This window comes from Mobula hypostoma, chromosome 10 (assembly GCF_963921235.1).
Source record: "Mobula hypostoma chromosome 10, sMobHyp1.1, whole genome shotgun sequence".
In the NCBI taxonomy this organism is placed as follows: Eukaryota; Metazoa; Chordata; class Chondrichthyes; order Myliobatiformes; family Myliobatidae; genus Mobula; species Mobula hypostoma.
Genome location: NC_086106.1, coordinates 116,340,046 through 116,356,496, shown reverse-complemented (window position 1 = coordinate 116,356,496; position 16,451 = coordinate 116,340,046). Strand labels below are relative to the sequence as shown.

The 16,451-nt window shown below is 44.8% G+C and overlaps 1 protein-coding gene across 1 annotated transcript in view; it reads left to right on the top strand.

The window, feature by feature from the left end:
* Nucleotides 1-1,816: 1,816 nt before the first annotated feature.
* LOC134353132 (oligophrenin-1-like) overlaps nt 1,817-16,451 on the top strand; it is a 241,667-nt gene continuing 227,032 nt past the window's right edge. Inside the window, exon 1 of the mRNA XM_063061073.1 lies at nt 1,817-2,353. Coding sequence (XP_062917143.1) covers nt 2,200-2,353 — 154 coding nt within the window. The 5' untranslated portion in view covers nt 1,817-2,199. The remainder of the gene's footprint in view (nt 2,354-16,451) is intronic.

The following is a 16,451-nucleotide window of genomic DNA, read 5'->3' as shown; positions in this document are numbered from 1 at the left end:
CTGAGGTGAAAGAGGTGCAGTTGTGCCTTTTTCACCACACAGCTGGTGTGTACAGACCACGTGAGGTCCTCGGTGATGTGGATGCCGAGGAACTTGAAGCTGTTTACTCTCTCAACACCAGATCCACTAATGTCAATTGGGGTTAGCCCGTCTCCATTCCTCCTGTAATCCACACCCAGCTCCTTTGTTTTTGTGACATTGAGGGAGAGGTTGTTTTCTTGACACCACTGTGTCAGAGAGATGGCTTCTTCCCTGTAGGCCACCTCGTTATTGTTTGAGATTAGGCCAATCAATGTAGTGTTGTCGGGCAAATTTAATTAGCAGATTGGAGCTGTGGGTGGCGACACAGTCATGGGTATACAGGGAGTAAAGGAGGGGACTTAGTACGCAGCCCCGAGGGGCTCCTGTATTGAGAGTCAGAGGGGTGGAGGTGAGGGAGCCCACTCTTACCAGCTGCTGGCAATCTGACAGGAAGCCTCCTCCCTGATGGGAGTGGGACAACCATCCATGAGCAGGGTGGGTGGGATCCTTGGTGACGTTACCGGCCCTTTTCTGGCACCTTTCTCTATATATGTCCTTTATGTAGCAATCTGGTATCAGTGACACGTTGGGCAGTTTTGAGGATCTGCTACAGAGCCTTCCTGTCCGCTGCAATGCAGTTTCCGTACCATGCAGTGGTGCAGCATGTTAGGATGCTCTCCACTGCACATCTGTAGAATGGTGTGAGCACAGATGTGCATAGTCCTGCTCGCTTCAGCCTCCTCAGAAAGTACAGACATTGGTGAGCTTTCCTGATTGAGTTCTGGGACCATGAGTGTTAGTGAGAGATGTGCCTGCCCAGATTTGAAACTGCTTACGGTTTCCACTGCTGTGCCGTCGATGGGAGTAGTAGTGTTGTGAGTTCTCTTGAAGTTGATAACCATCTCCTTTGTCTTGTTGACGCTGAGGAAGAGGTTATTTTCGATCTCTCCCACCTCCTCTCTGCAGACCATGTGATTGGTGTTGGTGATGTCATGTCATCGGTGAACTTGACAACGTGGCGACTCAAACATTGGGCCGTGTGGTGGCATGTGAGCAGAGTGCACAGCAGTGGGATCAGCACCCGTGTTGAGGATGGTGGGGAGGGAGGATCAGTTGTCCATCCTGACTGTCCGAGCTCTGTTGGTCAGGAAGTCCAACCCCCAGTTGCACAATGGTGTACTTAGACCCAGGAGAAGGAGTTTCTGCACAAGGTCTATGGGGCTATAGTGTTGAATGCCAGCACTGAAATCCAGGAACAGCATTCTGACATAAGTGCCCTTGTTTTCTAGGCGTGTCAGGGCCAGGAGCATGACAGATGCTGTGGCATCTGTCCTGGAGCGGTTCTGTTGGTAAGCATATTGGTGAGTGTCCAATATTCCTCAAAGAGGCATTCTGACAACACTGATATCTTTGAGTTGAGAAAAATGGAATGACACAGATCGAAATCCTTTGATCTGAACCTGCAAGGATACTCACTGAAGGAGGCCTGTCCCTTTAAAATACTGTTTGACTCAATTCATTCCGACAGGGCGCTCGGTTTGTTAATTGGATCTGCAACGCCAGTTAAGGAAGTCATACCAAATCTTTTGACTCCATGTTCGGGAATTGAGAAGGATAGACTGCATTTCCCCCAGGTTTGTTGGAAGTTGTATTGAAACTGTTCTACAAATTCAGACAATCTGTCAGACGGCACAGATGAGAAAAGGAGCATCTGATGGCGTTGAACAGCCTGCGCCAGTGCCCTCCCTTTCCTCTCTCCGCCCCTCCCTCTCGCTGTGACGGTGCCCAACGACAGCAGACAGCAGGGCTGTGCAGGCGGAGCGGGGACGGGAGGGCAGTACCGTGGTTGTAACGTCCACGGATCAACTCCCGGCACTGGAGATAACGAACTGCTGGAGAGGCGGCGATCAGAGGAAGGCAGCGACACTCGGCTGCATCTGTACCGCCGGCGTCCAGAGCAAGGAGAGCAGAGATACATCTGGTAACATTTTGTAACAAGACCATTGTTCACACAGCCCCGACTCCTGGGTTCCCCGGTGACAGAAGCAGAGCGACCTGAGCTGAGCGCGGGCAAGACACAGCGCCGGAGCCGTGTGGGCAGGACGGAGGGAAGCGGCTGCAAACACCAAAGAGCCGGAGGCGTGGGGAGAAACAGTGCGTTTGCACCGCCGATTCATCATGGGGCACCCGCCGCTGGAATTCAGCGACTGCTCCCTGGACAGCCCGGATTTCAGGGAGCGCCTCAAGTCTTACGAGCAGGAGCTGGAGAGGACGAATAAGTTCATTAAGGAAGTGATCAAAGACGGGAACTCGCTAATCAATGCCATCCGGAGTAAGTACTTTACGACAGACCGCCTTTAAGGCAGGGTGGGCAGCCTTGGAACTAATTTTATTTTCCGTGACTAGGTGGGAGGGGGCAAACCTTTCTGAATCAAGCAGCGACAGTGTGAAATTGGATTTCTTTCTTGCAATTATGTTAAGAAGGCTATAGAATCAGAATCAGGCTTAATATCATTGACTTACGCCGTGAAATTTGTTGTTTTGCGGCAGCAGTACTTTACAATGCATAATAATAGTACTATAAATTACAATAAGAAATATATGTTAAAAATTAAATGAGTATTGCAAAAAGAAAGCAAAAAAATACATAGCGAGGCTAATAAATAGGCTGAAATCTATTCGGCCAGATTCAATGCTGCAAATGTATCTGCCGGTCTGAGCTTATTTAACACTCGTTTTGTGTCTGAGTGGGCAGGATTGTCCTACAGGGCATTTTGTCCAAGTGACATCAATCCTGTGAAGGTTGTCTGTGCCCGATAGTGTCTCTGGCGCTGCCAGCCGCTCGTAGCTGCCAGCAGCAACTGGGATGGAGCGGGAGCAACCCTTATGGTGTCGTGGGAATTGTTCACCAAATTCTTGTCACATCGCTGAGTGAATGGGCGTGTAATTTGTTTGTTAGGTGACATTTTGCGACCAGTTTTACACCTATTCGGTAACCTTTTGCTTTTTGTCAATAACGGCGAGTTTGTGGAACAGCTTTTTTTTTACCGTATGGTAAACTTCCCTAGTTAGGAAAGCTCCCAGTATCTGCAGAATCTGGGTTAATTAAGGAAACAGGATTTTCAATTGTATTTTGATATCCCAGTTAAGAATCATAGACTTTCAAACAAAAAAAAGGTATCGGGAGGTGGGAGGATGAATTATACTGGGTACCCTATACACGGTATTCTTCATTTGCAAATATTCTTCCTGAAATCATAAACCACACATCCAGCTTTACTAGAAATATTGACACATGCTTTAATATAAAGCATTCCTTGTTATAGATGTGTTTCAAACATCAATAATGGAGGCACATTTTTGACTTGTGGATATTTGTCACCCTGCATTTCACATTTTGCTGTCAGACCTATTGTCATGGTCAGGTCCGTGAAGTCCGGGTCTTCTGGCTGTCCCTTGTTTCAGTTGGGCTTAATCATAGGCACCTGATGCTTGTCTTGGGGCTGGGAATATAAGTGGCCCTGGGTTCGAGTGTGGTTGCTGATTTGTCGCATCAGTATGCTGTCTTTGCTTCTGTGGGGTAAGTCAGGCCGCCTTTGCCATTACCCTGAGGCTGGACTGTTCCCTTTCCTTCCCCTTCCATCTGGAGCCTTGCCCTGCAGCCTTGTCAAGTTCTATTACCGGAGTGAGACCAGAGCCTTGCTGTGTCAAGATAAGGAACTGTCTGTTGTTGAGTTGGAACTGTCTCTGTGTCCACGCCTTCGCTAGGTAGGTCTGGTTGTTTGCCGCTACCTAGTGTTGGGAACCATCTCGTCGTGTTCAGCATTCTGTGTAGAGCCACGGCCCCAAGTCCTGTTTCCAAGGAGGGGTCCTGGCTCTGTGTTCCATGTCCCTGTGTTCCTGCCTCTCAAACCCAAGGCTCTGTGTTTCCGTGCTGTAGACCAAAGCTGTGTGTTCCTGTCCTCCCCAAGACCAAGGCTCTGTGTTCTGCGTTCCTGTCGTCCCAAGTCCAAGGCTCGGCTGTTCCTGAGTACCAGGTCAAGGCATCGTGTTCTCGGCCTGTCCTTGTGCCTCGTCCTGTGCTGGAGTTCCCTCGTCTTGCTCAGGAGTCTCTTGTTCTGTCCTGTAGCCTCACCTAGTCCCGTCTCCCAAGACCACATCATGTCTTTGCCTAGTTCCGGAGTCCGAGCCCGAGTCAAGACCCAGGTTCTGGGTCCTTGTCCAGTCTCTGGCTCGGAGTCCAAGCCCAGGTTCCTCGTTCCCAGTTTCTAGTCCTGGTCCCGCTTACCTAGCCAATGTCCTAGCTCAAGTCTGTATTCTTGTCCCAGCTCTCTAGTCAAGTCCTGTTCCTATTACTTCAGTGTCTGTGTCTTGCATTTGAGTCCGCCTCCCAGTGCCCCACCATATGACAGAATGACTCAGCCATTCATGGGCCCAGTAACGCAGACACTCGTCTAACTCTCGTCATCCTGGGTTCCCTCCTGATTGTATACCACCCCCCCCGCCTGCCCGAGTCATCCTTAGTCCTGGAGAGCCTGTTCAGTCGCCCAGAGGCTCCCATAGAGGTGGGGGGTGGGTACTGTCATGGTCCGGTCCATGAAGTCCGCGTTCTCGTTCACGATCCGGTCCATGGACTCCGGACTCTGGGTCTTCCGGCTGTCCCTTGTTTCAGTTGGGCTTATTCATAGACACCTGATGCTGGTCTTGGGGCTGGGAATATAAGTGGCCCTGGGTTTGAGTGTGGTTGCTGGTTCGTCTCATCAGTATCCCGTCCTTGCCTCTGTGGGGTAAGTCAGGCCGCCTTTGCCATTACACTGAGGCTGGACTGTTCCCTTTCCTTCCCCTTCCTTCTGGAGCCTTGCCCTGCAGCCTTGTCAAGTTCTACCACTGGAGCGAGACCGGAGCTTTGCTGTGTCAAGATAAGGAACTGTCTATCTTTGAGTTGGAACTGTCTCTGTGTCCACGCCTTCACTCGGTAGGTCTGGTCGTTTGCTGCTACCTAGTGTTGAGAACCATCTCGTCGTGTTCAGCATTCTGTGTAGAGCCCCGGCCCCAAGTCCTGTTCCCAAGGAGGGGTCCTGGCTCTGTGTTCCGTGTACGAGTCCCAGCCCAAAGTCCTCTTCCCAAGGAGGGGCCCTGGCTCTGTGTTCCATGCCCCTGTGTTTCCGTCTCTCAAGCCCAAGGCTCTGTGTTCCCATGCTCTAGACCAAGGCTGTGTGTTCCTGTCCTCCCCAAGACCAAGGCTCTGTGTTCTGCGTTCCTGTCGTCCCAAGTCCAAGGTTCTGAGGTTCCTGCCATCTTAAGTCCAAGGCTCGGCTGTTCCTGAGTACCAAGTGGAGGCTTTGTGTTCTCGGCCTGTCCTTGTGCCTCATCCTGTACTGGAGATCCCTTGTCTTGCCTAGGAGTTTCTAGTTCTGTCCTGTAGCCTCGCCTAGTCCTGTCTCCCAAGACCATGTCATGTCTTCGCCTAGTTCCGGAGTCTGAGCCTGAGTCAAGACTCAAACCTCGTCACGTCCTCGCCTCAAGGAACCCAAGCCATGGCCAGTCCTGTAGCCACGTCATGTCCTCGCCTAGTTCCAGGGTCAGAGACTGAGTCAAGACCTAGGTTCTTGGTCCTTGTCCAGTCTCTGGCTTGGAGTCCAAGCCCAGGCTCCTAGTTCCCAGTTCCTTGTCCTGGTCCCACTTACCTAGCTAATGTCCTAGCCCAAGTCTGCGTTCTTGTCCCAGCTCTCTAGTCAAGTCCTGTTCCTAGTACTTCAGTGTCTGTGTCTTGCATTTGGGATCGGTCCCAGCGTCGCTCCCATATGACACCTATTGGATGTTGCGAATGTCTCTTTTTCTGATTTGTGGTATCTGCAGTTATTTCTTTTCCTGCCTAATTTGCGCATCCTTTTTTAAAAAACAAAAAAAAATTATTTTTCATGACTTAGAATCCATAGCCCTCTGGGAGATAAATTTCCTTTTTTCCTGCAGTATTTTGTTTAAGCAAAAATATGCAAATTGTAGATGATTCTTGGAGTAGGTTAAAAGGTCAGTACAACAGTGTGGGCCAAATGACCTGTACATTGCTGTAGTGTTCTATGATTCTCATTTGGAAGGTACTCTGCACAATTATGCTTTTGTTATTGATTTCCTGCTTGAATCCCTGTTTTTTTTTTGTTTACATCTTGAATCTATTATTACCTTGGGGTTTTATTTTTGCTGCTTATTGGTGGGGTTACCACAAGTTGCTCGTCATCCACAGGATGTGAAAATTAGCTTGCAGCTTTTGATAACTTGCATCATGTTGCCCGCTGCTCGAAAGGAGTTTGTGCAGCCTGTCGGTGCCGGTCGAAGTTCATTTGTTGCTGCAGTTATAGACGATGGAAGTTTTTAATCCTTTTTGCTGTGCAATCCTATTCATTATATTGCTGGTTCTTGAGTAAAATCAAATGGCAGAGGTGGCATCCATCGTGAAGGACCTCCATCACTATGTCATGCCCTCTTTTCATTGCTACCATCAGGGAGGAGGTATAGGAGCCTGAAGACACACACTCAATGTTTTAAGAACAGCTTTTTCCTCTCTGCCATCAGATTTCTGAATGAATAATGAACACTATCTCACCATTTTTGCACTCTTTTTGCACTACTCATTTAATTAGTATATGTGTATATTAGTGTAATTTATAGTTTTTATGTATTGCAATGAACTACTGCTGCAAAACAACAAATTTCACGACATGTCAGTGATATTAAACCTGATTGTAAGACGGTAGGTGCAAAGAAAGAAATGGTTGATCTTTCTGACATCCGTCCATTTGATGTAGCAAATGATAAGAATTTAGTGTTTAATCTGCTCCATAGTGAAGAAGCCCAAATGCTTTGCAGTCTGACTGAGGTATTCTCCACTTGCCTCTCACTTTAATTCTCCAAACAACTCTTGCCTTTGCCTTGTAGGGTGTTCTGCCGAAGCTGGAGGTAAGCACAATGAACAGCGTCATATCTCTTGACAAATCACGCTGGGTCTGGTTTATTATTATTGTCATGGACAATACAGTGAAAAGTTTGCCTTGCACCTTGTTCTTTCAGATCGGTATTTCTAACCTGCAAGATTTCAGTGAGTTCAGTGACATTCTCAGCTGGTCTATTTCAAAATGGGCCTGTTCTTTTGAAAGGTTCACAATCTATAACATTAACTGTGTCTCTGTTTACAAATAAAGCTTGATCTGCTCAGTATTTACTTTTTCCTTCAGATTTCTGGTATCTCCAGCTAGTATCTTAAAACCCAGTATTATTTGTTCTGCCTGTCTCTTATTCCATCCATTTACAAATGACAGATCTTTTGTGATAAGTGAACTTTCACTGCCTGCGCCCAGTGAGGGCAAAGAGCCTCCCTCAATCTCTACTTCTCTGGAAATATCAGAATTGGGTTTATTATCAGTCACTATATCATGATAATATGGCAGCATTGGTGTAGTTTTATGGCAGCATTACAGTGCAAGGCGTAAAATATACTTTAGAAGTATATAAGTGGGGTATTAAGACCAAAAATAGTGAGATAGTTGTAATAGGTTCACGAACCATTCAGAAATCTGAAGGCAGAGGGAAAGATTCAAATACATTTATTATCAAAGCATGTGTAAATTATACAATCTTGAGATTTTGCTTACAGGCATTCACAAAGCAAGAAACCTGAAAGAACTGTATTTAAAGAAAAGGAAAGACCAACACCCAATCAACAGCAAAAGGAAAAAAAAAACACAGATTATCCAAGCAATAAAGTTGCTAAAACTTTGTGTGTTTTCAGAATCCTTTACCTATTTCCTGATGGTGGTAATGAGAAGAGGGCATGCCCTGGGTAACAGGGGTACTTAATGATGTTCCTTTCTTGAGGCATGGCCTTTTGAAGATGTCCTTGATGCTCGGGAGGCTATAAGTGCCCATGATGAAGCTGCCTGAGTCTATTTAAACGTTCTTTGTCGTGTGACCTTTTTGCTGGTTTAGGTTTGTGCTCCAGCATCTGCTAAACTTATTCTCAACATGTGAATGTAGGAAAGGGAAGTTTTAAAGAAAATCTTTCCCCTTGTTATTTCAGAATTCTAGATGTTACCTTTCATTCTGCTTTAGCCAGTGGATCTGCTTTGATCATTTCTGGACCAGTTATTTCTCATTGAGTTGTAATGGCTTTTATCCTGCTGAAAAAGATTGAGGTTTCCCACATTAAATCAGAGTAATTTATTTACTCATTCAGAAGTACTTTGAAATGATTGAATTGTTTCAACACTCACAGGACTCTTGTAAGATTATCGCAGTCTTTAAGCTGACATTGTAGACGATAATCAGTAGCTTCCTTACTTGCAGATGATCCATTATGGCTTCAGAACTGTTGGTCTCCAATGCAGCAAGGCAAAAGTTCTTCAAGTTAGACATTTTATTGTAACTGCTTCTCTCCCGAGGAGGAAGAATATCAGATGTTGCAAATGATGTGTGTGAACAGAATGAGGACTTAAGCTGAGAATGAAGGGCTTGCATTTCCATCGTGACCTGTCCCCAACCTCCCATAAGGGGCAAGAAAAAAATATCTCTCACACACAGACACACACACACTTCCTTGCAGGCATTCAGTGTAGAACAAAGAAATGCAGTAGAATCTGTGAAAATGTACGCACAAAGATTGACAGACAAACAAAATGCAAAAGAAGACACATTTTGCAAATAAATAAATACTGAGAACATGGGTTGTAAGGTCCTTGAGGTGAGTGAAGTTATCCACGCTGGTTCAGGATCTTGATGTCAAAGGGTAATAATTGTTCCTGAACCTAGTGATGTGGGACCTAAGGCTCCTATACCACCTCCTTGATGGCAGCAGTGAGAAGAGACCATGTCCTAGATAGTGGAGATCCTTGATGATGAATACTGCTTTCTTGTGGCAGTGCTACAAAATGGGGTTGATGTTGTCTTGCAGGAAACATTGCAACCAGTTCGTACAGATGATGGTGTGGAAATAATTGGAAAATCAGTTTTTAGTAATGCTGACAAAGGGTTAAATATTAGAAAGCTGGGTGGGGTTGGTGGGTCTTCTTTTAAAAAAAAAATAAATTTCTATGGGGTCTTTGTATTCATCCAAGAGTAGATCTGAGGTGTCTCATCTGAAAGTTGGCAACTTTGCAGAGCAGCAGCCCCTCAATACTCTGCCAGTGTGTTGGGGTAAATCTTAGTGCTCAAGTCTCAGTTGGAAGTTGGTGATTCAAAAGTTGAGGTTGCAATCAGCTGACCTATGAGAATAAATGGAAATAGTTTTTTTTACGTTGGTCATGTTTGATAAAGAAGGAATAGGAATTGGTTAAATGAGCTATTGAATTCGTTTGATCATTGACTATGATTGTGATCAATCTGTCTACCTTTCCAATACCAGCTGTCAAAATGAATTGGCTTCAGAAGTAGAGAACCAGTACCAATAGTCTTAACAATGTGGGACATTATCTGCCAAAAGGACAAATCCAAAGCAGTTAATAACTGTTCTGAAGTAGTCAAAATATTGGAAAATGGCTCTGGCAGTGCCGTTAAGCAGCTCTTATTCACCAATTATATACTTGTTCAAATTAAGCTCTGGCTACTTGGCAGTGCTGGGAGCTACTTGGTCTAGGACTCACTATAGTTGTGTAATTAACAATGAATGTATTTGACATTGGGGCAATAGTTGACAATGTTTGGCATCAAGGATCCTTGGTGAAATTGGTGCCAGCAGGAATTGAAGGGAAACCTCTCCACTGGCTGGTGTTATATCTTGCAAAAAGGAAGATGGTTGTGATTGTTGGAAGTAATTCGTCTCAAGCCCCAAAGCCATAATGCAAGCGTTTCTAGGGGCACGAGTGTAGGAATGGCTATCTTTAATTACTGCTTCTAGTGGCCTTGCTTGCATTATAAGAGTCAAAAGTGGAGGTGACTGATGATTGTTAAGTTCTGCTTACAACTGCTCAGAAAATGAAATGCTTAACAACTGATAAATGTCTATTAACATGAGTGCCAGGGAATGACCACCTCCAACTGAAGAGTGTCTAGCTGCTTATCTTTTCAATGCCACCAATATCATTGTGTTTCCATCACAATTCTTCCTTTTTTTTGCTCATTAATACCCTTGGAGGTGCCGTTGAATCAGGTTTATTATCACTAACACATGTCATGAGATGTGTTATGTGGCAGCAGTACCGTGCAATACATTAAAAATCACTAAGAAGTAAAATATAAAAATAAGTAGTGCAAAAAGAGATCAAAATAATGAGGTACTCGGAGTTTTGATGGTGGAGGGAAGAAGCTGTTTCTTAAATGTTGATTGTGCATCTTCAACTTACTGTACCTCCTCCCCCCGGAAGGTAGCAACAAGCACTGTCACGGAAAAGCAATATCCATCGTCAAGAGCCCTCTCCTTTCAGGCCATGCTTTCCCCCTGTTGCTGCCATCGGGCAGGAGATACAGGAGCCTTGGGTCCCACTTCACCAGGTTCAGGAACAATTATTATCCCTCCTGAGCCAGACTGGATAACTTCACTCACCCCAGCACTGAACTGATTCTACAAACTGTGGACTCATTTTCAAGGACTCCACAACTCGCGTTCTCAATATTTATTATTATTATTATAATTTTGTTTTTACTTTTTGTATTTGCACAATTTCTTGTCTTTGTCTTTGCAGTTTCTCATTGATTCAATTGTGGTTATTTGTATTTACTGTGAAGAAAATGAATCTCAGTGTAGTGTATGGTGACACACTGTACACGGACTCTGATAATAAATGTCCTTTGAAGAGTGCATGTCCTGGGTGGCGAAGGTCCTAGATGATGGATGCTGTTCCTTGAGGCATTGCCCTTTGAAGATGTGCTCGATAGTAGGGAGGATAATACCAGTGATGGAGCTGGCTGAGTTTACAATCCTCTGCCGCTTTTTCTGACCGAATAACTCAACTGGATCAACCACACAGATATCCTGCAGCAAGCGGCTCCCATCTGGACATCTCCACCCTCCAGCCAATTACGAGACACGCTTCAGGAATGGCATGGAGCGTTCTCCACTTGTCTGCTTCAATGCAGATCGACTGACCGTTGAAGCTTTCTGTCAGAATGAGGTTTATTATCACTGAAATATGTTGTGAAATTTGTGGTTCTGGGGCAGCAGTACAGAGCAATACATTTAAAAAAAAAATTGTAGAACTAAAAACTAGAGGGCATCGGTTTAAGGTGAGATGTGAATGATTTAAAAGGGACCCGCGGGGGGTGACTTCCTCATGCAGAGAGTGATGTGTGAGCTGACAGAGAAGGTGGTTGAGGCAGGTCCAATAAAAACATTTGGAAGATGTTTGGGCAAGTATGTGGACATGAAGGGATTTGGACCAAACATGGGCAAATGGGGCTAGACTGAGACCAGTTTCATGGGTTGGCATGGACAAGCTGGCTTGAAGAGCCTATTCTTATGCTGTATTCTCTATCTATCTGCCCGTTACACTGCTAGTGTTTAGGGCAGCAATGAGGGTCCTCCACCTGTCTTTCTTAGTCCATCTCCCCTCCGGGTCCTCATTTCTGCCTCTATGTTACGGCACTAAGTTGTCTTTGGTCTCCAGAGTTTCCTCTGCCCTTCAGGGGACCAATACACTGCTGCCTTGATGGAGTTGGCCTCTCTTTTCATCACATGCCCAATCTACCTCCAGCCTTTCCTCATGATGACTATAGCCATGCCCTCTTGATGACACTGAAGGAGTAGGGCATGGTTGGAGATCTTTCTTGACCAGAAAATGCACAGGATCTTCTGGAGGCTCATGATGTGGAATGACAACAGCCTGGCAAAGTTGCTGCCATCAATATGCCAGTATTCTGACCTGTACAAGAGTGTGGACACTACACAACTCTGGTATAGCTTCAGCTTGGTGTGGATGCTATACTTGATGCTGTATTATTCTATGAAAAATTAAAATAAATAAATAGTCCAAAAGAAGAATAGTGAGGTTGTGTTAGGAGTTAATGAACCCTTAAGAAATTGGATGGCAGAAGCTGTTCCTAAAGCGTTGAGTTTGGGTCTTTAGCCTCCTTATTGCCTCCTGATGGTAATAATGGGAAGGGGGCATGCCCTGGATGGTGAGGGTCATTAATGACAAATGCCACCTTCTTCAGGCATTGCCTTTTTGAAGATGTCCTCAATGATGGTGAGGCTAGTGTCCGTGATGGTGTCGACAGTCAACAACCCTCTGCAGCCTCTGATCTTGTGCGTTGAAGCCTCCATTCCAGACAGTGATGCAACCAGTCAGAAGGTTCTCCACGGAGCATCTGCAGAAATGTCCTCATCCTGGTTAAAGCCTGCTTGCTAACAACCTGATTTTTCACTTCCTCTGTTATTGGTGTGCCGTGGTCGCAGTTTGTGTTCCATTTACAAGATTCAGTAACGTTACACAGTAAAATTGCTAAACTCATCTCTTTTCAAGGAGGCAGAAGAGACGTGGGTGTATGAGAATGTCAACTTGACAAGACCTAGAAGTTGTATGCTATCCTGACCAGAAATAAGTTGCCTTGCGCTTGTTTTCACTGAGTCTCGAAAAGGCAATTTCCTACCCAACAACAAGGGAAGTTCCCTTGCATCAGACAGAAAGTGGATACAAGTTTAAAGTGGAAGTCAGCTACTTCCTTGAGCCAATTTTGTACTGTGCTGGGAAACAAACATCTCAAAGGATCTATCCTGGGTTCAATATATTGATGCAGTCACAAAGAAAGCTTGCCAGTGGTTATATTTCTTGGGAGTTTGAGTATGCCACCAAGGACTCCAGCAAATTTCTCAGATGTGCGGTGAAGAGCATTGTGAGTGGCTGCAACGCTGCTTGGTTTGGAGGCTCCAGTGCACAGGATCGAACAAGGTTGCAGAGCATTGTCGATTCAGTCAGCTTCATCGTGCGCACAAGCTTCTCCATCATTGAGGACATCTTCAAGAAGATAGCATGCATCATTAAGGTCCGTCACCACCTTGAACGTGCCATCTTTCATTACTACCATCATCGAGGAGGTGCAGGAGTGAAGACCCACAGTGTATTTTTGGAACAGCTTATTCCCTGCTGTCATCAGATTTCAGAATGGCCCGTGAACACTGCTTCACAATTCCTCTTTTGCATTATTTTATTTTTTACTGTAACTTGTAATTTTTATGTTTTGTACTGTGCTGCAAAACAGCAAATTTTAACACGTCAGTGATAATAAACCTGATTCTAATTTTTAAAAAACTCAGAAAATAATCTTTTTTTGTTCTTTTGGTACATCCCTGTTGGTGTTTTACTGAGGGAATAACTCAATAAGTATGTAATCAATGTTATAGGATTATCTTAATCACTAATTGCATTATCTACAAAGGTAAGTACAGAGAATTATCAGTAGGTCAGTCAGTTTTGGCAGAAGGAGAGAAGCTGAGAGGGTTTCAGGTTAATGATCTTTCTAACGTGTCCCCAGTATGATGTAGTTGAACATATTTTGAGGTTGAAGAAAAGTTGCAAGGATGGACAGCACAGAGGAATGTGATTGGCTGGAGAGATTGAATGACAAGGTGATAGAGGGTGATTGTTCAATGTAGGAGTGAAATGGGAAGGTGCAGTGGGCGAGGGAGGGAGAGAGGCTTGCTGGGCCCCTCTTCCCCTATTCAAGGAAGGAGTGCCTTCAAGCCATCCTGGTGTGGCTGGAGGTGTAGGGATTGGATCTCCATAGTGAAAATAAGCCAGTTTTGAATCAGAAAACAAGATGGTGAGGGTGTTGGAGGTGTAATAGATGTAGGGTAAGTGGGGAAGAAATGGATACAAGGGAGAGAGAATCAAATTAATGTAGGAAGAATTTTCTGTGGGACAAGGACAGTGTGACATTCTGGTCGATCTGTTGAGTTACCTGGTCAGTACAATAACATAAGAACATAAGAAATAGGAACAGGAGTAGGCCATCTGGCCCATGGAGTCTGCTCCATCATTCAGTAATATCATGGCTGATCTGGCCATGGACTCATCTCCACCTACCCGCCTTTTCCTCATAACCCTTAATTCCCCTACTATGCAAAAATCTATCCAACCTTATCTTAAATATATTTATTTACCGAGGTAGCCAATGATCACAGATGCAGAAGTGGCAGAATGTTACTTTTCAAGTCTCTTTTAAATCATTCACATCTCACCTTAATCCTGTACACTCTAGTTTTTAGTTCTACAGTACTTTTTTAATGCTTTGTAGCAGTACTACAGTGTAATACAACAAATTTCATGACGTATGTATGGAACCGATTCTGAGAAAAAGCTTCAAGGGTCGTTGGATCTGCACTCAAGCAAGTGGAGAATGTTCCAAGCCATTCCTGAAGCGTGTCTTGCAGATATTGAAGGCTTGAGATGCCCAGGGTGAGGCCTTTGCTGTAAGATGTGTGTCATTGATCCAGTTGAGCTATTTGGTCAGTACAATATCTTGCCAATAATCGCAGGCGTCAGCTGTACAAGTTACAGGATGTTGCTGTTGACATTAGCATGTCTGGGGTTAGAAAGTGAAGCCGGTAAGTCATGGCTCCCACCCCTGGCTCTGGTCCATTGTTACATTCTGAAAGCAGGGTAAAGAAACTGAACACAGAATGTAGTTGGTGTCACAGTCAGTGGATACTTGTCACATAAACAGAATGCCATCTAATCCTCTGGCCCTTCTTTCTCTTCATATAAAGTATTTGACTAAATACTTTTCCACAAAGACAAAGCCCCTTTAATAGACATTGACAGGCTGGTGACCTGGGAGCATGCCTGAAACCTCCCACATAAGTGCTCCACAAAGATGTTCTGTACCAGTGATTAGAAGCACAATGAACCGAGATGAGATGGGAGTGGGCTGAGATAAAGGCACACAGACTTCCACATTCTTAGTGCTTGTTTCAGAAGCCCATGGCAACTACTGTATCAGACAGTCCATTATATCAGCAGTCACATGAACTGAAGTATAAACTGATTTAGTGTGGAGGCAAGTTTTCTTCCCAACAGAACATTGAGTTGTCTCAGGTTTGTAAAGAGGAACTTTGCTGGGACCTCTTATTAAGTTCTGGGGTTGAACAAGAAGAACTGCCAGAGGTTGTGACTCTTCAGAGAATCTATCCTCTCACTTAAAAAGTGCACTTTAATTATGTAACTTCATTAATATTTGAATAAAGCTCAGTTCAGTCCAAGTTTCCATGCCGGGTCAGCAAGTTAATGGTACGAATAGATTAATGATGGATGTGGAAGTTGCAGTACAGAAATAGGTTGCTTAACTCTTTAAGTGAGCAAGTAACTTAATTGCCCTTGTTCCTGAATTGTTTTCTTTTACCATCTCTCTCTACTGCCCATTTTGCCTTTGGTGTTTATGGCAACAATGAAGGTCCTCCATCTCTACAGGTTCCTTCGTGTCAGTAGCTCAGTTTTCACTACTGTCAGTCGTGCAAGTTTCAGGTGGAGATTCAGGAATTCCATCATACTTAGATGGATAAGGATTCCTCGTTGCAGTTTCTGTAACAGTTTTGTTAGCTCTGAGCAGAATTCCTGAGCCTGGAGGATCAGTGGACTGCTCTTAGCCTGTCCTCCACCATTTGACCTGTTTGCCATGTGTGACCCTACCAAGAGCCAAAGCATAAAGCCCTGACTCCAGCCAACATAGCTCTCCAGGTCATTGAGGCACACAAGCCTCCAAACCCTACAACAAGGTTGTGGTCCTCTTGGAGGTTCCTTTTAACATCCTTCTGCCGATCGAGGTGAACGGTGATCTGTTTCTGAGTTAACTACTCGCTCTTTCTGTATCACATTCTGATGCTGGTCGTCTTGTCCCAGGCTAAAGTCTCTGTATCTTGTGTTTCATCCAATTTGTCAGTCTGTGCTCTGTCTATTGTGGCTGCAGTACTTGTTAATGTGCTGCCTTATGTCCTCACTTCTGTCTGAAAATCCCTCATTCAAAAGTTCAAAGTAAATCTATCATCCGAGTATGTACAGTATATCTTACCATATACTACCTTGAGATTCATTTTCTTGTAGGCATGTACTGGGGGAGAAAGAAAACAATAGAATTTTAGGAAAACCGATGCAAAGACTGGCAAACACCAATATGCAAAAGAAAACATTTTGCAAATACAAATAATACTAGGAACATGAGATGTAAAGAGTCCTCGAAAGTGGATCCGTAGATCATAGAATCAGGTCAAAGTGGTGAATGTGTTGGCGCGTGGCCAAGTGGATAAGGTGTTGGTCTAGTGATCTGAAGGTCGCTAGTTCGAGCCTCAGCTGAGGCAGCGTGTTGTGTCCTTGGGGGTCCTTGATGATGGATGCTGCTTTCGTGTGGCAGTGTTCCTTGTCAATGTCTCCAAGGCACTTAATCACACATTGCTCTGTGACAACACCAGTGCCAAGCTGTATCGGCCCTAGTGCCCTTCCCTTGGACAACATCGG